This window comes from Telmatherina bonti, assembly GCF_933228915.1.
Source record: "Telmatherina bonti genome assembly, chromosome: 8".
In the NCBI taxonomy this organism is placed as follows: Eukaryota; Metazoa; Chordata; class Actinopteri; order Atheriniformes; family Telmatherinidae; genus Telmatherina; species Telmatherina bonti.
The window spans coordinates 36,933,037-36,951,349 of NC_136626.1; the positions used below are offsets into that span (position 1 = coordinate 36,933,037).

Genomic DNA, 18,313 nt, shown 5'->3' on the forward strand with positions numbered 1-18,313 from the left:
CGTCCTCCCTGTCCTCCCTGTCCTCCTCGTCCTCCCCGTCCCCCCTGTCCTCCCCGTCCTCCCTGTCCTCCCTGTCCTCCTCGTCCTCCCCGTCCTCCCCGTCCTCCCTGTCCTCCCCATCCCCCCTGTCCTCCCCATCCCCCCTGTCCTCCTCGTCCTCCTCGTCCTCCCCGTCCTCCCCGTCCTCCTCGTCCTCCCCGTCCCCCCTGTCCTCCTCGTCCTCCTCGTCCTCCCTGTCCTCCCTGTCCTCCTCGTCCTCCCCGTCCCCCCTGTCCTCCTCGTCCTCCTCGTCCTCCCCGTCCTCCCCGTCCTCCTCGTCCTCCTCGTCCCCCCTGTCCTCCCCGTCCTCCCCGTCCTCCCTGTCCTTCCCGTCCTCCTCCAGGACAGGGAGGAAAGGTGTTTTAGCAGGTGGAGTTGTTTGCTGCTTCCTTTGACTGCTCTTTTCCCAGAGATGCTTCTTTGTTTCAGATCAGCTTTTTTCTGCCATGCAGATAATTTTTAATTGTTGTCATGATGCCTTTTATGTACTATCCATGCTATAATATCCACTGTTTAAAAAAAAAAAAAGTCTTTTGATCCTGTGAGTTTATCTTTCGTTAATTCTTCATTTTTAACAAAGAGCTAATTTCTTTTTGCTTCTTTTTCGAAATCCCTCTTTTCTTGTTCTGTGACTATCTTAAAGTGCAACTTGCGACTGTAAACATGTGAAGTGGACACAGTGGTGATGTCTTCCCAGTCCCCTTTTCTTCTAACAAGGGCTGTGAAAACTCTTATCACTGACTTTCTCAACTTTTGAGAGCATCTTTTGAAAGCTGTGTGTGTTCTTGATCACCTTGTTTTCCTCCTTCTTGGTCCTATAGGTCCCCTTACAAAGAAACACACTGATGATTTAGGTGATAATGAGCGCACGGACGATGAAGGTATTTTTTCCCCCAATGCCAACCTGATTTGCATGACAAGGGAAACCAAACTTACCCTTTCTCCTCCAATTTTTATCTTCTTTGATTTTCTTACATTTCTTGTCCCTTTTTTGAAAGTACTGGACATTTTCTTTTTGCTCTTTACTCGTAAAATCTTTTTTGGGCTGGATGTGTTTTGTCCTTCTCAGCTTGATGTCTAAAGTTTTCATGTCTCCCACCATTCTTTGATATTAATACTGTGACATAGAGTTTCTGCTTGGATTTGCTGTTTCCGTTACATTTTTTTCTTTCTTTTTTATGTTGCATCCCACCAGCTGATAAAGTGACTAACCCCGCAGCCAGCTCTAACCACATTTTTGCATGTTTTTTTTCTTTTCTTTTTATTTGCCTAAATGTGGTGTTGTTTGGAGATTAACTCTGGCTAACTGCCTTGCAGACTAACACGGAGACCTGTTCGTGTTTGGGCATCAAATCAGGGAACTTTCCATGAAACCTATCACAATTGGCTCCAGTTAAAAGTGTTATTCTCATATTTTTTGACCTGCAAACTGCTAAAAGCAAATCCAATTTTTGATGCGTCTTCAAGAAGAAACAATTTTTTGGTCATTTGTGGAACATTTCTGCAGAAGGTACGGCAGGATGAAGATTGATCAGTTTTAAAAACAACCTAACGGCTCTGAGACCAACAAATGTTGTACAATAGATGTGAAAGATGAGAATCTAACCACACAAATAAAGAGCAAAAACTAATGATTGAACATTTATAAAGAAAAAATACTAAGTTCATAGAAGATAAATAAATCTAAAACCAACAGATGTGCAAACAGAAAGAAAAAAATAAATAGAGGACGCCATGCTTTCTAAAAGTTAAAAGCGGCTGCAAATAGAGAGAACAGAAAAAGACCAAGCATGGAGCCTTGTGGTACCCCACCGGGAGAGATTAGCCAATGCAGAGGTCATAAGATCAACCATGAGAGGTCGAACCTGAACTGACCCTTCAGTCTGGACAGGAGAAGGTCCTGGTCCACTGTGTCAAAAGCAACTGTTAAATCTAAAAGTGAAACAATGTCCTCCTTTAAAAAAAACAAAAACAAAAACAAAAAAAAAAAACTCTTAAAACAGCCGATCAGTGCTGTGGTTAGACTGGAACACTTCCAAAACACTTCATTCTCTTTTTTCTTAAGATTTTGAACATAGAAGGTAACTTGGAGATTGCCTTAAAGTGTGACGGGTCCATATCTGTTCAGCAAGGCTCTGCAGCACATCATGTTTTCACTCAAGGTCAAAGGTCATGCTGTCTTTAGGGTAAACCTCCAGTTATATACACACACACAGCTCCTGGGTCTTGCTAGGGGCTGTCATGACACCTAGAATTAAAGAAAAATGCTAAAGTGTACTGGATCTGCAGGACAGTAAGCAGAAAGACCACATGTACAATTCGCCACATGTTCGTTGGCTCAAACGTCCATGACCCGATTCAGTCAAACTAGCTTAACGTTCGGAAGAAAATCACATGGCAGCAGTGAGATTTCTGCTCTGCAAGCATGACTGTAAACACATGAAACTCTGCTCAAAATGTTCGAAAAAAACATTTCCATTTCCACACGATGTAAATGCTTTTGACATTTAGTCCCAGTCCAGTCAGAAGACTCATTAATGGTAAAACGAGACGCCCGGCAAAGATCACCTGGATGAAACTCTGCTTTCCTGATATTACAGATAAGTGCTCGTTGAAGGGGTTGACATTTTGCCTTAATGTAATCTGCCAAATAATGCTTAAAGAGGAACATTTGCTTGATTTTCCACAAAAAAAAGTTGTTATAAAGCTTTTAAAAAAGAAATAAAATGCTGAAACAGAAACGTAAAAGTGCAGCGGCATCATTTTACTGACAGAGTCTTAATGAGGCTCATCCACTGTGTAATGTCACAAAGTAAACAGAAATTACACCCAAATAAGACTCACAGCCATCCGGATCACTTTGATCTGAGGTATAAGGCTGTTGTCCTGGGAGCTGACACACACACACACACACACACACACACACACACACACACTAATAAGATTAGAGGAAGTCATACAGATCTATTGAATAAAATCCCGGCAAGCTTCAAGTATTATCTCGATAAAAGATGCAGGCCAGACAACTAATCCAGTTTAACGTTTAGGAAAATATGCTTGAGAACACATATATCTACACACACACACACACATTTACACACTCTGTCACTTTGATCAACCCCCTCGCTCCCTGTTCCCTCGCCCCATTATTCCACAGTGTTCTTAACCTTTGACCTAATGTTGCCTTGTAAATGCAGAGTCAGAGAATATCCCCTGACCTCCGCGCCCCTCCCTCCCACCCAGCAAACTCTGGCAGTTTACAATCTCTTTAAACTCAGTGAAGCTGGTGTTTGTAATCCTTTTTGTGCTGGGAATAGAGATGTAAACGGAGAGTCCCTGAGAGCGCCGGATTTGCAAGAAGCCGCCTTTTTACAACACACATCTCTGCAGTGGATGTGCCATGAACTGTGGATTTGCAGGGATCTGATGAGACCTCTGGTACTCATGATAAGTATTATATGCAAGCGCCTTTCAGATATTAATCATCTTATAGATGTAGCCGGTAGATAAGGAATTTGGAGGGCAGTGATGTGGAGGATTGCAGGGAAAAATCCTGAAGTGAAGGAAAGAAGCGTAAAAGTTCAGCCGAGTCCCGTCCAGAAGTTCCGCTGCATAGAATCCCGCATGTTTACTGCTGATTAAACTGGAAATAAAAAGCTTGTTATCTTCACTTCTACCATCATCCCAGAGGCAGCTTACTGGGATTTTATCAGGAGAAAAGGTGTGGAATCTTTGCTTCTCTTAGGAAGGTTTTCTGAATCTGCGCCTGCTAAAAACAGGATTGACATGTTTATTCACGTCATTCAGTTTATTAGCTTAAAACACTGGAAACGAAGTTTATTGACAAACCTTTTTGCTTTTCTTTCTTATTTTCTCTTTTCACTAATTTAGTTGTAATTGTCAGCAGTCTCTGTTGCTTCACCCACATTTCCTAGGGTAGAAAGAAGTGATAAATCTCACATTTTCTGCCAGTAAAATGTCTAATTTAAATAATTTTCTGATAAAAAAAAAAAATCTGTGTAAGAATAAGAAGAATAAATGATTCAGCATAAAAAATAGAAAAAAAATAATAAACATGAATTGAATGTAGAAAAATAAAATCAATGCAACTATTTATTTAGTTCTTTTTGTCACTTGAGGATAAATTTGTTCTGTAAAATGGTGACTACAACGGTCACATTTAATCTTATGGTTTTATGTTTGTACTCCTTCCAGTTTAACGTTGTTCCTAACTGGTTCCTGTTTTCCAGTTTTTATCCAGTTTGTACGACAAGAATTCAAGTTAATTTGACAGAATCTGTAGCTTCTCATTCCCACATTAGCAAAGCTAATAATGACACAATATCCAGTGTGGTGCATTTCATCAGGATGGTTTAGAATCCCTGCTCGCATCGCATTTCTCTCCTCACATGATGAAATCCGCTGGTCTGAACACTTCCTCCACTGAACATGTGACCCATAAAACAGGAAGCAGCATCTGGAGAATTTTCTCCATCTTTTCACATGTGACTTTAAAGCTCGCTGATGTGTGAAAAGACTTGAGTGTACAGCCATGTTTTACCCGCAGCGCCTGGAGAAGCCGCTGCGATCATACTGGGTACACACACGACTGGACGACCTCCTCAGCTGGCAAGGTCACACTCTACATGTCCAGGACTGCTCCGTGTCCTCCTGCCCATGCTTTCAGATTCTCAACAGAGGAAAACTGATAAAATGACTCACAGCAGCGAGCCGGCTACGGTCACTTGTAACTTCCAAAATCCATGTTAAAGTGAAAATGAGTTGTCATAATTCATCTCTCATGCTGAAACAGTCTATAAATATATATATGGTATAATTGTTTCCTACAAGCCTAAAGAATGTATATATACTTTGTAGATATATAAATGTATATACATTTCATAAATATATAGACATATATGTAAATGCATATGAAAAAAACCATTCATAATCTTCTCCAGGCTAAATGAAAAGCATCAGAAAAATTATAAATACTCAGAATCATTGAAAACAAAACCATATAAATCATATTTAAACTGAGACAAACTATTTTGTTTTTCCCTTTTTTATTCCCTCATTCATTATTTAGTTATTTAATCTGTTTACTATTATTTTTTTTACACGTTTCATTGCCAAACTGTAAAATTTGTAAAATCCCTTTACAGTATTGAATTTAGTATGAAATTATTATTTATGCTGTCACTCTGTAAATAAAGATGTTTTCATGATGTCCATCTTTACCGTCGCTGATGACATGAAACATTTCCATTCCCTACTTTTGCTGACCCCTCCGACATTCTTCCCCCCAGCAGAGAGCTGAAGACAGGATATTAGACCGGATATTAGGCGGGATGAAACAGGAGCGAGTCTCCTCGTGACTGTGGCTGCTTGGAGAAGTCATCCACATCAGGGAAAGGTTAGAGAAGATGCTGCGCCAGCCTGCGGCCATCTCTCAGCTTTTGCTCGGAGAAATCTGAAGCACCTGAGTCTCTTTGATCATAACCTCATCCTGCAGGAAGCAACGTTTTACTCCATGCTAGCATGCTAGCGATGCTTAACAACTGCCCCCCCCCCAAAAGATTAAACAGCTGGATCACATGTCGTCTTATCTGAACTACTTTAATAAGAAGAATAAATATTTGCAGCGCCATGAGAAAACAGTTTGATATTTCTGTAAGACATTTTAGCAAACCCATCAATGGTATTTCCAGTAATCACCTAAAATGGCAAAGTGATTGTGACATGTAAACTGGCAGCCAGTGGACGGATGGCGGGAGGAAACGCAGACTTAACAGCTTAACTTTAACCAAGAAGCTCAGCGTTCGGTGTGCTGCACACTCACACTGGTTTCAGTTTGTAAATGCAGGTAAATTCCTTTAAATCCATCAAATTCTCACACAAAGAAAAGCAATTTGACTGTAAACTTTCCTCATTACCACCGACCTTCAGCGCAGAGCAGAAATGGGGGGGGGGGTGTATCTAGAAGAGCTGAGCTGGGGGCATCTCACTGCTGCTGCAGAAATCACTTCATTCTTCTCTACAGACACTCAGAAGCTCCTAAAAACAAACCTGCAGCGTTGCAGGCAGACTTTCCAAAGAACAACATGACAATGTCCCGACGTCCGTCCCCTCATGGCCCCTCCCCTCATCGCCCTTCTCATCCCATCTTTCAGTTTTAGGTTTATAATCAGCGCCTCGGATGTCTGGAGTGTTTAGCATTAGGCTCAGTTTTACAGTATTATTGATCTTCTGCCATGAGCGACTTTAACACTCATCATGACGGGAATTATTTTATTCTCAAGCCTTCCACGACATCCATCATGGCTGAAGCGACCGTCATTATTATATCTTTAGTTTTTAATGCTCTAATCAATCAGATCTTCATTAACTACAATCGTGAGTATCTTCATCATCATCATCATCATGGAAATCACACATGGACATACTGATACTCTGATGTCCATAATTTCATATCCGCTAGTTAAAATACTGGATTTTGAAGATTAAAATATCTCTGTGCTGATTCAGAACATAAAGTTTGTTTTTTTTTTACTTTCAGAGCAAAACTTTTCCATCTGAGCCTTCTGTGTAACACGATGAAGATGATGATGGTGATGTGTTTTTTATTATTTTACTGGTTTAATGAAGGTCCTAATGTAGGGAGAATCATCCCACTGTGAAATAAATAACACTAATTTATTAATTAAATGCATTATAAATAAATTACAATTGGGAATAAAATAATCTCATAAATAAATTAATACATAAATGTGTCATCATTAAATTTAAATTAGAAATATATAAACAAACAATATATAATGAATAAAATATGTATCAAATGACTAAAATATATCAGTAGTTACTAAAAACAATTAAATTTTTCAAATTATTAAATTTAACCCTAACCCTAACCCTTTATACATGTTTTAACTCTTACAATTAAGTATTATTAAAGATAATGATGCACATTGTGCAAATACAGTATTGTTATCAATGTCAGTATTGATAAAAGTGAAAGTACCATAAACTCATGGCTTGAGATCAACCAGACAAATATCACAATAAGAGAAATTTAATGAGAAAGGACGAAGATGATCAACCTCAATACCATCAATGCCGTTGCTGCCGTTGTCATGGTGACGGCTGCAGGGGTCTAAAATCTGCACCACAACATCGTAAAATTACCTCCACTGTCTTACATGTGACCTTTATCAACGATGTTTCCATCATCATCACAATCACAGCTGACATCATCATCATCACCATCGGTGTTGTCGGCTTGTTTACCCTCATCTTCACTGCCAACATTGTTATGGCTTATTTCATTACTGTAATGGTCCTAATTATAACGGTTATCATCACCACCATGAGAACTATTATCATCCCACCACTGTCACTAATCAATTTCCCCATCCAGGATGTCGTGTTAGCGGTGGCGCCGCTGAGCGAAAGCACAAACATCCTTATTAATCCCATTACATCGCCACCACCACAAACAAGATTACAATAATCATCACAATCAGACATATTTCTTCATTATTATTATTGGCTTCTTTAGTCTGTGCACATGTCTATGCTGTAAGACACACACACACACACACACACACACGCACACATGCTGACCTTTTTTGTCAGAAATCTCTGGAAGCTTTCCAGTGGGAAGTTACGATGTGCTGCTATATCATGGCTATCGCCTGCTGAGACAGTGGAAGACAACACAAAGACAGAAATAAGGACGTGTAAGGACACGGGACGATGGAAGTTGTTACAAACCCCGGCTCTGCTAGGAGAAGACGGGCAGCAACATGAATGACATAAGACTAACTGGTATAAACAAAAAGATTTAATATTCAACCAACACAACGTCCACAAAACAACCCTGCTGGTTCACACCACAAAACCTTACAGTAACCAGAGGAAGCCAAACAAATGCCAACGACAAGGACCAACAAAGGCAGCAACAACAACAAGACCAACCGGTCCTAAGAATTCTAAAGTGGTAACCTGTTCTACACCAGAACCACAGCTGCCCTGAATGGTCTTTAGAAGCTGGCTGAAATAGTGAAGCTCCAGCCGGCTGGCCAAGGACTGGACCAATCACAGCCGGGTGTGTCCTGCAGAGGCAGCCAATCATGGCCAGGTGTGTCCTGCAGAGGCAGCCAATCACAGCCGGGTGTGTCCTGCAGAGGCAGCCAATCACAGCCGGGTGTGTCTTGCAGAGGCAGCCAATCATGGCCAGGTGTGTCCTGCAGAGGCAGCCAATCACAGCCAGGTGTGTCTTGCAGAGGCAGCCAATCATGGCCAGGTGTGTCCTGCAGAGGCAGCCAATCACAGCCGGGTGTGTCCTGCAGGGGCAGCCAATCACAGCTGGGTGTGTCCTGCAGAGGCAGCCAATCATGGCCAGGTGTGTCCTACAGAGGCAGCCAATCACAGCCAGGTGAGGACACAGCCGGGTGGGTCCTGCAGAGTCAGCCAATCACAGCCGGGTGGGTCCTGCGGAAGCAGCCAATCACAGCTGGGTGGGTCCTGCAGAGGCAGCCAATCACAGCCGGGTGGGTCCTGCAGAAGCAGCCAATCGTGAAGGTGTGATGGCATAGAAAGAGTCATAGAAAGAGTCATTGACTCTTTCAATAACGTAAGAGGCCGAGGCCTGGGGGTCGTAACAATGTGATGTAATCCACTCAGAATGAAAGAAGAACAAACAAATAGTGCATATTTATTACTAAATATATCTTCATTTAACCAGTTTCCTTTACTGATGGGGCGGTTGTCCAGCATGTTGCTAATCATCTGTAGCTGAACACCGTGAGAGCAAATGTTTCCCCTTCCCTTTCCCTTCCTAACCAACATGCTTTAAACACACAGCAGAGGGAAACTTCCAGCCCATCTCTGCCCTCACAATCCAAGATGTTTACTTTCCTGCCTCGGAGGTAGCGCTTCCTCCTGGTTGGTTAATGTTTTACTCCCCGTGGACTCTCCCGTCTCCCTCTGGACTCAAATCCCTCCCTGAGAAAACATCAGTGGGATAAACGGCGGGTGCTGCTGCGTGTAGCCGTGGAGATAGTTAGGAAGAAAGATGAAAAGCTTCGTTTTCGGGCAACAGAAGATGAAAGTGAATCCTTGTTTTGAACAGGATGTTTTTAGATCTCCCTGATCTTTTCTTCCTCTTTGCTCACGGCCCCCACCAGGTCTGAGCTGCTGTAGGTTGGGACACATATTATACTTTCTAACACCTTTGAATAAACTTAGCGATGTAAAGTAAGACTTCGGCTTCAGAGGAAACCCAGCAAACCCACCATCGGCTACTTCCAGTGAGCTGAGACAAAGTCCAGTTAGCTTATGTCTCCATCCCTTTTCCTCCAACCCAACGTGCTGGAACCAAGAACAGAAACAGGAGACTACGTAGAGCGAGTTGCAGATGATGCAAACAGGAAATACACCAACCTCATGCCTACCTTCAGACTCATAAAGCCAGAGCTCCATTTCCTGATTAAACCTGAAGCTGATTTACCAAAACTGAGGTTTGGATCCAGCTTTTTTCCAGTTTGTTCCAGACATCAGGAGCAGAAAATGTTTAGCTTGAACTTGGACCATGGAAAGCAAACGTGATCTTCTGTTCACACCTGCTGGCAAACGCGACACCATAACTCATCTTTTAACCACAGTCTGAACGACACAAAGCCGAATTTTCAGGCCACTTTGGCATCGTGGCAAGTTTCATTGGATTTTTGTTCCACTGAAGAGAAGCGGACGACATAACTGTGTGCTAGAAGAGGCGGGGCAAAGGAAAGATGGACAGGCCAATAATTTGCTTCCACTTGTGCATCAAACACTAAACGTAGGGCAGAAGCACCAGAAAACAAACCAAATCATAATCATGATCACAACATATACGAAGAGAGAAAACATAGAATATTTTCCTGGTCAGTTTGTCATCTGGCAGACTGTGATGTGGGTTGTTGATGCTCCATCAGTAGGAAGACCAGGTTTCTGGTGGCTGTCACCGGAAAAATAAACATTTCCAAGAAGCTCAGTTACATTTTATCTTCATGTCCAATAATATGAGGAGCGTCAGCTCAGCATTCAGAAATGGAAAATAAAAGCTGTGATGACTAACAAAGGGACTTTTTAATCAATAGCTTTACCTTGTCTAAACATCACTACGTTTATTACTTCTTCCTTCTGAAATGATTAAAGCTTGATTTGAAGCAAAGCGCTGCGATGGACGGGCGGCCTGTCCATGGTCAACCGCTCACCTGCTTTCTGGGGTTTTGTTTGCAGTTCTATTTGTTTTTTAAAAGATCCAGTAAATAGAAATAAAACACTGACACAGTGCAGGAAGAAAAAAAAAGCTCAAGCAGGCCTAAAAAATAACTAATATATGAAACAGGTCATAAGTCAACAATGTCTCAACATTAAAACAATTCTTTGCTAAATTAATAATATTTTTCCACAATTTAACCTCTGTGTCTGTTTCAAAGTTTACTGAGTAACTGAGGAAGATGAGGAAGATGAAGATGTGATTCCCATAAGAATGAAACCTTCAATAAACTTGAAAACAGAAAATGATGATTCTTTGCTTTGTTTAAACACATCCGATAGAATCTAAATATGAAAAGTATTAATATCATACACAGTACAAATCTTAAGGTTCCTAAATGAAGGAACGAATGAAGCGACCCTGAAATGAACTAAACGGTATGCAAAATGAAAGAATTAATGATTTTATGCAGGTTTTCTGTAATTTCCTCTGATGAAGGGTTTCATATTAACAAACCTGAATAACAGCTGCTGAACAGATCGACGGGCCTGAAGCCAGATTTACGTTTCCATAAAGCAAAATGAGTTTTTGGACATTTTTTAAATGAATTTGTCAAACTGAACATCCTTTATTAGATCTTCTCTCCATCTAATTGCAGCCGTTTTCCTCAGCTGCGTATGACGGCTAGGATTGTGCACGCTGGCAGCGCATGGCCTGCAGGAAAACTAAAACTGTTCTGTTAACATCTTCAGGCGGGAATCTGGAACCGGTCACTGAATAAAACAACAGATTCCAATCACTGCAAACATGTCAAGCCTTCATATGAGAAAATGAATGATTTGATGCCTAAAACAAGGTCTCCGCATTAAAACGCCAGCATGGCCAGATGACTGTAAAATAAAGAAATAAATAAGTAGAATTAAACGGAATCACTGGCCAGAACCTCCTTAAGTATTAAAATTTCATTTCTGGTTGTCAGCTTCAATCTGTCATCTAATCAGTCCTTCTGCCTGTTCCACCTCTTTTCCTCTTCCTCCCCCTCCTGCAGACATTAGGGAGAGTGGAAGCCCGAAGCCGGTGATGGTTTTTATCCACGGGGGCTCCTACATGGAAGGAACTGGGAATATGTTTGACGGCAGCATCCTGGCCAGCTACGGGAATGTGATTGTCATTACGGTCAACTACCGCCTGGGCGTCCTAGGTAAGGACTCTTCCATCTGATGTCCTCCTCAGCAATGTTCTCTTTCTTTTCTTGTCCTTTCCTGCTGTGTCTCTTCTCCTAATGGTCTCTTTCTTTTCTTCTTCTATTTTCTTTTTTTAAATCTGAGTTTCCCCCCTGGACAAAGCGCTCCGGGTCCTTGAAAAGACCCGGTTCCGTCTGGAACCTGCTGTTGTTGGGATACTTTTAAAGGCTAGTTTGGATGTTGTTTGGAACTTTTTCCTTTGGTGGGGAGGTTGAAATCATCGCAGACTCTTACGTTCTCTGGGACAGACCTCGCTGATGCTGCTCTGAAGACAGAGTAAAAAAAAAAACTGTCCACCGTGACACGATGACGACGCTTGGCACTTGATTGGATCTCGTCTTAATAACAGTTGGGACTTTGTGAGGTGGCAGTATAAGGAATCAGCCTCTTGGTTATGTGGATGTGTGTTTGTGGCACAAGGTGTTCTTTAATGGCTGCGAGCTTAGATATAGTCTGTGCCCAGATAGCAGCCTATTGGTCCTCCAACCTCCTTCACTATTCATGCATTGAGGAGCCTTTGATCTTTCATGGCAATGTCATCTCTGATTTTCATTTCTCTCCGTTTTCATCCCTTTCTGAGTTTTTTCCTTCTTATCTCTTCTAATCAGCCTGATTCCTAATTCCATGTCTCCTGAGGGCGGCTGTCGCCACCATCCCCAGAGGGCAGCCACACATTGCGACACATGATGGAAACAAAGGTTCACCGACTCTCTCCCGTCCCTGTGCTAAATGAGATTACGTTGCTGTTTGTTGGAACGGAGAGAAATCTTCTCATTTCAACGTTGTTTGGTTGCTAAGATTCAGGCCTTTTCTGCAAAAAACTAAAGCAAAGCAGAGATATCGGCAATTTCCTCCTTCCTCTCAGCTAAAACACACACATGCACGGCTACACACACACATGGGTGCATCTTAGGACGGAGCACGGACGTTTCCTGATGAATGGAGGAGAAGAGCGTGAATAAAATATTAATCAAATATTAAAACTGCCTCTAGGTTTCTGTTGTCTCTCATCTATCTATCTATCTATCTATCTATCTATCTATCTATCTATCTATCTATCTATCTATCTATCTATCTATCTATCTACCTATCTATCTATCTATCTATCTATCTATCTATCTATCTATCTATCTATCTATCTATCTATCTCTTTCTTTCTACCTATCTATCTATCTATCTATCTATCTATCTATCTATCTATCTATCTATCTATCTATCAATCTATCTATCTATCTATCTATCTATCTATCTATCTATCTATCTATCTCTTTCTATCTATCTATCTATCTATCTATCTATCTATCTATCTATCTATCTATCTATCTATCTATCTACCTATCTATCTATCTATCTATCTATCTATCTCTTTCTTTCTATCTATCTATCTATCTATCTATCTATCTATCTATCTATCTATCTATCTATCTATCTATCTATCTATCTATCTATCTATCTATCTATCTGTTAATCTATCTATCTATCTGTCAATCTATCTATCTATCTATCTATCTATCTATCTATCTATCTATCTATCTATCTATCTATCTATCTATCTATCTATCTATCTATCTCTTTCTTTCTATCTATCTATCTATCTATCTATCTATCTATCTATCTATCTATCTATCTATCTATCTATCTATCTATCTATCTATCTATCTGTTAATCTATCTATCTATCTGTCAATCTATCTATCTATCTATCTATCTATCTATCTATCTATCTATCTATCTATCTATCTATCTATCTATCTGTTAATCTATCTATCTATCTATCTATCTATCTATCTATCTATCTATCTATCTATCTATCTATCTATCTATCTATCTATCTATCTATCTATCTGTTAATCTATCTATCTATCTAATGAAAAACTAGATGACAGACATGCTGTATCTTTCTCTCTCATCTTGATGAAAATTCAACCTAAAGTTTGAATGAAAAGTAATTATGATAGGAGTTAAAAGTGAAAATGATTGTGTGTGTGTGTGTGTGTGTGTGTGTGTGTGTGTGTGTGTGTGGAGTGATCTCTGCTGTTTTGTCTCTGTGGATGTGGAAGCTCTTCACCGCTGCAGGACCTGCTGTGTTCTTGAGGAAAACTGCACCCCTGTTTCTGAACACGAGGCGCTGTTTTCTCCTTTCACTGTGTTCTCGTTGGTCCTTTCGGCAATGGACACTAGCATGTCTTTACCCTACGAACAGCAGTGTTGTGTGTGTGTGTGTGTGTGTGTTTATGACTGACAGGAATATAAAACCAATGGGTTTCTAATCTGGGATCTATTTTTATTTTTTTCTTTGGCTCCATCGAAGGTTCAGCATGTGACTCATTCAGGCTAAATCGCTGTCATGACGACCGATCGTCAGTTTAAGCAATAACTTGCAGCGGATGTCTGTTACATGCGATGTGAGTGCAGAGAACGATGCTGGAACATCACCCCAGGTCACATGTTGGAGAGGACCCAGGACTTAGAAAAAACCCACCCTGTTGATTCGTATGGAAAAGGCTCCCATAAGCAGATGGCTTGTTTCCTACAGTCCCCAGGGGAGGGACGAGAGATGACCATGCATGGCAGAATGATTTCATATGTCGCGGTGAGTCTCCCCCACATGGGACTGCAGCGGGACGAAAACACTGCTCACCTCAAACATGTCTGGAGTTCTTAAAGAGTCGAAACGATTTGAATGCTTTGTTACCGTTCTGCTGCCTCTCTGGCACATAATATTACCTTGTTGTTGGTTAAAGTGTGTGTTCTACGTCCGCAGTCGGCCTTGCTAGCATCTGTTTGCATGGAGACGCTGCTTTGCTCACAGACCTCCACACTTTTGCACCAGTGGTTTTTCTCCTTGCTTACTGTGGTTGTCTTCCAGGGTGAGCACTTTGCAGGAAGCCATTAGTGCCTTTAAATATGTAGAGGTGCTGACGCAAAGCTGTATTTATGGGTATAGGAACCCAGCTACAATGGATTTGGCCACGGGGCACAAATATACCATGCCACGTGTGGAGGCTTCTGTACATTTACATATTTCTCTTCTCTTTTTCCTTTCTGCAGATTGGTTGATCATTAACTGTGGTATAACACTGTCAAACAGCCACATGAGTATCTACTGGTCATGTCATCGCTTTAATAAGTTACAGTTCAGAAGAAAGTAAGTCTGGTGTTCCATCTTTGGCTTCTTGGTGAGGTGATGGTTCTAAATTCATGCAGGGGGGTCGGGGGGGGGGGGGGGGTGGTTGGTTGTTTGTGTTGGCACTGTGATGGACTGCTGACAGGTCGGGATGTATCCTGCCCACCGCCTGAGAGCGACTGGGATATGCTCCAACCTTCATCACCCTGAACTGGATATGGAGGGTATGAAAAGTAAGTGGATGGACTAAACTGCTTAGGAAGCTTTGTACTCTCCCATATAGTTAAATATAATCTACTAGTCCGATCAGCCGAGGAACGGTGATATTCTAGGGTCATTCGTACCCCAGTGTCTGGCACGCCCTAAACCCCTCCGTATCTTCCTCAACATCCGCATTACTGCATGAAGATAAACACAACACAATACACATCCTACTGACTCTAAAAAAACAATAATAGACAAAAAAACCAGCAGAAAAGCTGGTGCGAGCACCGACAGGTTTTGGCTGGTAGACCTGTGTAAAGCAGACTGTTCCTTTAAGGCCGGGCCCTCACAGCGTTGAGTTTGTTTTAGCCCGGCCAAAACCTTTAATCATCCTGATTGATGAGGTGCATTTCCCTGACTCAAACCTTCTCCAAATACCCCTTCCATTCCAGTGATACATCAGCCATTCAGCCAATTCATCAAGCCCCTGATTGTTTTAAGATATACCTGACCAGTAAAATATCCATTTCTCTGCACGGCATGGCTTCTGCTGCTCGGCCTTCCTTTCAGCACCCCGATCACATCTAAAAGTCCTGGCTTCATAAAGGACCATGCGGTAAAAGCAGCGCCAACACGATAAAGGTGTTTCAGCTGGAGCTGCCTTATCTGAACAGAATAAAATGGCTGTGAGTGTTATTAATGAAATTTTGTCTTGTTTTTGTGGATTTGTGGAGACTATTAGAGCTCTGAGAATAACCAGAGGGAGAAAAAATGTAAGCAAAGAGCAACTCCTATTAAAGCCTCGACAAACATGATGTTTTTCTTATCTTCTTATCTTTTCTGATCACATAATAGTCAGAATTTAGGACAATTTTTCCCAGGATGGAAACAACAGAAAATCCACCTGTGTAGGTATAATTTGTGTGACTGAAGCTGCATCTGAACTGGAAATGTAATTGTTTATTTGAGGATAATTTAGCTCCCACACATATTATCCACCATTCTCCCTCCTTTTCATTTCTTTTCCCTCCCCTGGTAGCCTGACTCTCACCTACCTGCTAGTTTATTGTGCTGGCAACTCTTATTGTCATGCTTATCAATTTCCTTTTTCCCAAAACAACACCGATTTAGCTTCACGCTCATGCATTCTCTGCATCCTTACCTGCGAGTCATCCTCTAGCAGCTTGTTCAGAAATTCATGAAAAGCATGGAAGCTGCTTTGACCATGGTGTCTGTGTGATGTGCGTCTTCTGTGGGGCTGGTGCTTTCATGCACAAGCTGCCAACAGGAAGCTGAAAAAACCTCCCTGGTCTGGTATTTGGGACTGAAACTTCTTGGTTGAGATTAGGAGGAGATTAAAATCCAGCCCAATAAGACAAGACTCCAGTTTGCTCTGTTTACCTGCCATTTAGTAAAAGATCAAGCTAAACCGTCCAGAGGTTTTGGAATGCATAAAACATGTGTCCATAATGAGTATTAGTATGAGGACTGAGCTCAGATGTTTAGTCTGGATGATTTGTGAGCTCATGTATATTTTTTATACAGTTTTGGTTTCATTCAGAAGCTTTTCTGGGTTTTTATGTGCCAGCCATGCTTCATTTTTCAGAAGCCCTTCTGCAGGTGTTGCTTTGTGCATGAATCTTAAATGTAACACCAGCAGACCATTCAGCTCTGAATGGTTCCACCTTTTCATTTTCCAAATGAAACTCAAACATTTAACTGAAATTCAGAGCAAAGGGAGCTTAGATCAGCAGCTGGCTGCTTTACTGTCTGCTGGATCATTTCCTACGTCCACCGTCCGGCTGGAGCCTAAATCTATTGTTAAGAGAGAAAGAAAAATGTTTTGTTTTGTTTACCATTCCTTCTAGAATGGCAACCATGCAACATGCAAAATGTCCAACCAGTTTAAAGTGGTCCAAGATTTCGTCTTCTGCAGCATAAAAACGTCTTCCTGTGATGAGCTCTGCCTTTGCAGTAGAATCAAACCTCAGACACAAAGGAATAGAAAATATGTTCAGAAACTTTCCACATTTCCATCAGTTTGGAATGAAATTGGCCTTAATGCAGACTTTGATTAAAATACAATCTTCTCCAGTCTATGTGGTCCAATATTTTATATATAATTAATTACAAATGTATTTTCAAACTGAATGGTTTGAATGAGAGCTTTGATTAAAATTCAAACGAGCAGTGAATTTCTTCGCTGTAATTGTCTAAATGCTTTTTCTGCCTCAAAGGGAATTCAGCTTTGTGTCTGTTGTGCTTTTAAACACAGCTGATGGGGAGATTGCATGAATCAAAAACTAGCAGCAGTGACTTCCCATATATCTCATGAGCACAAATGCTGCATTCAGCGATTGGAAGTTTTGCTTTTTGCCTCAGTGTTGCATGCTGTTGCCTGGTTCCGCGGTCCTCTGCCTGCCACAGTTGGCTTGATGTTTGTGCTGTTCATTTAGCTCGATGTTGATGGTATAAGGACTGATTCAGTCAGTGACCAGCAACGCTAAAGGAAGACATGCTATTCTAATAATGATCTGGCAACGGGAAGGTTGGCAATGCAAAGCCTTCTGCAGCTCTACCGATGCATCAGGGATTGGATTAATCTGGCAGCAGATGACTATCTGAGCATGCTCCACAGTGCCAGGATCTGTAATCACAGCACCGTTACCTTGCAACCAAAAACACCGGTATGCACACAAAGCTGGGTGTTTTATGGTTCATAATGCCCAGAAGTCTTGTCACTGTGCAAGCAGGCACATCTAAATGTTGCTGGTTTCATGCACTCATTTGTTCCTGAATTGCTTTGCTTGAATTACTGTAAAATAGAACTCTAGTGCCAGAACTCCAAACCAGCAGCCTGCAGAGAAAGATCTGGGGCCACAAGCTGCTAAAAAACATCAGAGTTGTTGGTTTTTACAATATTTCTCCCATTTAAGACCCAAACCCTGGCTCAGGCAACGTTCTGCTTCCAAACCTGATCCAGAAAAGTCTTCACAACAACAGGATAAGTTTCATTTGCTGATTAATTCTACATGACCCGCTCTGCCCTTCCTCTTCTTCTCTTCAGCGCTTCTACCAGAACCGCTGCAGAGATCTCTAATAACCTTTCCAAACATGAGATTCTGTGACTCCAGTCTAATGAAACCAGTTGTCACACTTCATGTGTGCATGTGCATGTGCATGTGGGAGACAATGTTAACTAACATAACCCCCCCCCCCCCCCCCCCCCCCCCCCCACCCCCCGCTCATTTAACCAACCTCCCTTTCACCTCCATTGTTTCTTTTAACATATGAAACCAACTAAAAACATACGACAAATACGAACTGAATATGGTAACTATGGAAACGGCATCATTTTTTCTGCTGAATACTACTTTGACTAATCTGAAGAATCCTAACTGAACTGAATAAATCTTCTGTTTCATTTAAGTGTTTTTCT

The 18,313-nt window shown here is 41.5% G+C and overlaps 1 protein-coding gene across 3 annotated transcripts in view; it reads left to right on the forward strand.

Moving 5' to 3' along the window:
- The window catches only part of nlgn1 (neuroligin 1), a gene marked incomplete at both ends in the record, with an annotated part of 316,463 nt that overhangs the window by 102,030 nt on the left and 196,120 nt on the right, over window positions 1-18,313 (forward strand). For 2 of the 3 annotated variants that reach the window (XM_079245237.1, XM_079245236.1), the window contains one exon: window positions 11,349-11,501. In XM_079245237.1, coding sequence (XP_079101363.1) covers window positions 11,349-11,501 — 153 coding nt within the window. Of the gene's footprint in view, window positions 1-860; window positions 921-11,348; window positions 11,502-18,313 lie in introns of all 3 variants that reach the window. The other variant, XM_079245235.1, reaches the window with a different exon arrangement.